At 34.9% G+C, this 4,021-nt stretch overlaps 1 protein-coding gene across 1 annotated transcript; it reads left to right on the top strand.

Annotated features, from left to right (window-relative positions):
- Positions 1–559: 559 nt before the first annotated feature.
- On the top strand, positions 560–1,802 carry LOC112521977 (secoisolariciresinol dehydrogenase-like). The gene is made up of 2 exons (XM_025131004.1): positions 560–607; positions 752–1,802. The coding sequence occupies exons 1-2, from the start codon at positions 567–569 to the stop codon at positions 1,554–1,556; spliced, it is 846 nt and encodes a 281-aa protein (XP_024986772.1). The 5' UTR covers positions 560–566; the 3' UTR covers positions 1,557–1,802.
- Positions 1,803–4,021: the final 2,219 nt, after the last annotated feature.

Raw genomic sequence — 4,021 nt, forward strand, 5'->3', positions numbered from 1 at the left:
TATATATATATATAGACTTGGGATCATGTGAGACCAATCTGTTTTCGTGAGACCCGTGAGACCAACATTTTACACTTGAAACTTCACAGCAAAATGCTGTGAATGTGACTTTTTAAAACCTTCACAGTGTTTTTGCTGTGAAGGTTCGACTTTTTTTAAACCTTCATAGTGATTTTGCTGTGAAGGTTACGTGTAAAAATGTGGTCTCACGGGTCTCATGAAAACAGGCTGGTCTCACGTGAACCCAACCCTATATATATATATATATATATATATATATGTGAAACCTAGGGTCTAGACTTGCTATTTAAAGGAAACACTATATTAAATTCTCTAATAGGCCCATTTTCAACTAAAACATCTCTTGATTTATTGTCAAGATTATCCTAATTACTAGGATCACAAATATAAAAAAATAAGGTATATTGTTCAACATGTGAATGCTCAAGTTATGTTCCACATTTGGGTGCTCATCCACATTTGAATGATATTGATATATATATATATATATATATATATATATCATCCATGTAACATCACCCATCAATTACACGTAGTCATTCAACATGCAAATGAATAATTCCTCACCATCCCCATTTGCCAAAAGGTTAAGTTTCAACGTTGGGATTCCATAATTCTTCACATGCCCATTTTTATTTCTTGAAATTGATATTTTTTAACCGTAAGTTCATATATTAATTAATTAACATATATATATATATATATATATATATATGAAACATTCTTACAGATTGCAAGGCAAAGTCGCCATAGTCACCGGTGGTGCAAGCGGTATCGGTGAAAGCACGGTGAGGCTTTTCACCAAACATGGCGCCAAAGTGGTGATTGCGGACGTCCAAGACGACCAAGGAGCTTCCCTTTGTCAGGAACTACTTTCTAAACCTGGAAATGTGGTCATGTATGTTCATTGTGATGTTACCATTGATTCCGATGTTCAGAACGTCGTCGACACCACAGTTTCCAAATATGGGAAGCTGGACATCATGTTCAACAATGCAGGTATCTCCGGGGACTTGGATGACACGATAATGGGCTCTGGTCTCAATAATCTCAAACGGGTTATTGAAGTGAACACATTTGGTTCCTTTTTGGGAGCCAAACACGCGGCTCGGGTCATGATTCCGGCAAAAAAAGGGGTGATTCTGTTCACTTCAAGTGTGTCTTCGGTGACTGCCGGATATTCGTCACATGCCTACACGATGTCGAAGCACACGGTGGTGGGGTTGATGAAGAATTTGTGTGTGGAATTGGGACAATATGGGATACGGGTGAACTGCGTCTCACCTAGCCCTGTTGCTACGCCGCTGCTGGTTGATGCCGTTGGAATGGAGATGAAGGTGGTGGTGGAGGAATCGTTGCGTGCATCGGCCACCTTGAAAGGTGTGATGCTGACGGTGGAGGATGTGGCGGAGGCGGCGTTATATTTGGGTAGCGATGAGGCTAAGTTCGTGAGTGGGGTGAACCTGGTGCTGGATGGTGGTTACAGCACCACCAATTTGTCCTTCCCGACCATGCTCAAGAGTTTTGGACTTTAGAAGCAAACCCTTTCACTTGTGAGTAAATTTTTATCTTTGGTTTACTATTAATCGCATTTTCATATTTTAAATAAATCTGTGACGTTTATTTAGCGACTCGTACTTCAACTTGTCATCCGGTATCAGTGTTTAGAGTTTGGTATGAGGTTTTAGTTTTCAATGTTCAATGGATGTTCCATGAGATCTGTGTTCTCGTGGTTCAATCGGGTTGTATTTGCTCACAAGCTTTATTATCGATCTATATTTACTTGGGTTTTATGTTTATTTGTTTCGTGTTTTAATTTTGGCATATGTTTTCGTAGGTTTCTTGAGTTTTTTCTACATCATGCATGAAATGTTTTGATAAGTGTTTATTTTATTAACGTGGATATTCAATCTGCTATGCAAGCCGACTAATTCCAAGACGTACACCCGTTTTACGGGTAACTCGGAGTCACCGCATTTGAACCTCATTGGTAACCCTTTTGCATATATGGGAAAATCACGTGAGTCAAATCGGCCCACATACAAACCGATGTGAAACAAAAAAGATTCATGGAATTAGTCATGTGCAAGCATGCTTGCATACTTTTCACCGATAGGCCGTCCATTGCCAAACATTTATCAGGTGTTACTTACTTTTCGAATGAACATAACAATGGCATAGAACCTTATCTCGTATGTAAGGAAGAGGACTTTTACCGTATAAACTACGATTACCAACGATCTATTTTGATGACCGGAAATCTTACCCGATATCCTCGCTCTACGAGTAAGCACTAACTCGATAAGAGTTTTATGGTTTTTTTATGTCTTATTAATTCATTTCAAGTACATTATATAAAGATGAGAGTAAGTCTATTTTATATATATATATATATATATATATATATATATATATATTAGATAGATACGGAGAAATATTTGGGATCATGAGAGATCAGGTTGTTTTTATGAGATTCGTGAGACCACATAAATAACACTAAACCTCATGTTCGGAGTTTTTTTATCTTCACATTATTTTGTGCTTAGCACCAACGCAACGTCATTGAAATGATATCAAATGAATCTTTTTGAACCATTGACGTAGGCTTATACTTTCTCTACAGAGAAACAAAGGTGATTGATAATGGAACCTCAATATCTACTTAGATGATGAACGACAAAAGGGCTTTTGATTAATAAGAATTACATATTCATTTTTTCTATAGACTATTATTCTATTATATTTTTGCTATAACAAAATGTAATTTATTTGTTATTACAAACTGGTTAGGGTTTATAATATTAATGGTTAATTAACAACAAAAATATTATTTATACTATATTATAAAAAAATCATTTTTCATATATGAAGTACTGTTTATTGATGTATATTACTTAAAATTCAAGATTACAAGTAAATAATGCATAAGTACAACTTATTGAAGTTGTCAATATGTTTCACCGATGGTTCATCTACCTAACTTTTGTTGAAAAAGAAGTAAACTACGTACAAAGTTGGGGTCCTTGCAGTTTGTCGAAAATAACACTTTTCGTTCATACAATTTCGAAATTACAAAGTGGCAATCATGGTTTGCAAAAATATCTGTATCTGGTCCTTCGCTAAATCAAATCAAACTAGAAGCGCAAACAAAACTCTTTTCGTTGTAAATCAACTTCTTTCAAAAACTATTATTTAACGTTTACCTAACCAACCGACCATCAATTTTATCTCTCTCTCTCTCTCTCTCTCTCTCTCACTCTCTCTCTCTCTCTCTATATATATATATATATACTAGGTTCATCATAAATTAGTCATAACTGGAGGTTACAATTTATAATGATGTTAACATGTTGACAAATTAAACTATGTGTTTTTCTAACGGTATGTCCACAACATATGAATCAACAACTATGGTGCAGATTTTGGGTGTCATGGCACTTAGGCAGGGATGTACGTATGTAGGATAATATAGGTTACCGTGCAACGATTTCTTATAGTTGAAAGAAATTACAATGCTTAACACTAGAGGTGGTAAAAAAAAGGTCCCAATCCTTGATTTCTTTGTCAGAACCGTCCCGGTCCTGACCAATGACCCATGACCCGGTCTCCTTTAACCATAACTGGTCCTTAGGAGCGGTCCCGGTCCCAAGTATTTTTTTTCCAAAAAAATAACTTTGAACATATGAAAAAATCTTGTTTGATAGTTTTTTTAGACAATATCTTATTGAAATACGCTTTAAAATCTTAAAGTGCGTCATTCAAATACACATTTAATATTTTTAAATTTTATTTGTCAGAAAAATATTATACATGTTCTTATGATCTTTACACCTTTTGAAATTTAGTATTGGAACACCTAAAAGAACTTGATAAACTTCAGAAAAAACTTGGAAAACTTAAAATAATATGAAGCTTTTGGTAAATAAAACTTGAAAATCTTGTAATTATTTTGAAAACTTGATATGTAATTTATAAAAACTTATTTTTTCAAATAAATCGG

This window comes from Cynara cardunculus, assembly GCF_001531365.2.
Source record: "Cynara cardunculus var. scolymus isolate 2C chromosome LG 11, CcrdV1, whole genome shotgun sequence".
NCBI classification, from domain to species: domain Eukaryota; kingdom Viridiplantae; phylum Streptophyta; class Magnoliopsida; order Asterales; family Asteraceae; genus Cynara; species Cynara cardunculus.

Coding starts and splice junctions, on each gene's coding strand:
- LOC112521977 (XM_025131004.1), top strand. CDS start 567: ATGCAAATGAATAATTCCTCACCATCCCCATTTGCCAAAAG. Junction 608..751: donor CCATCCCCATTTGCCAAAAG/GTTAAGTTTCAA, acceptor ACATTCTTACAG/ATTGCAAGGCAAAGTCGCCA.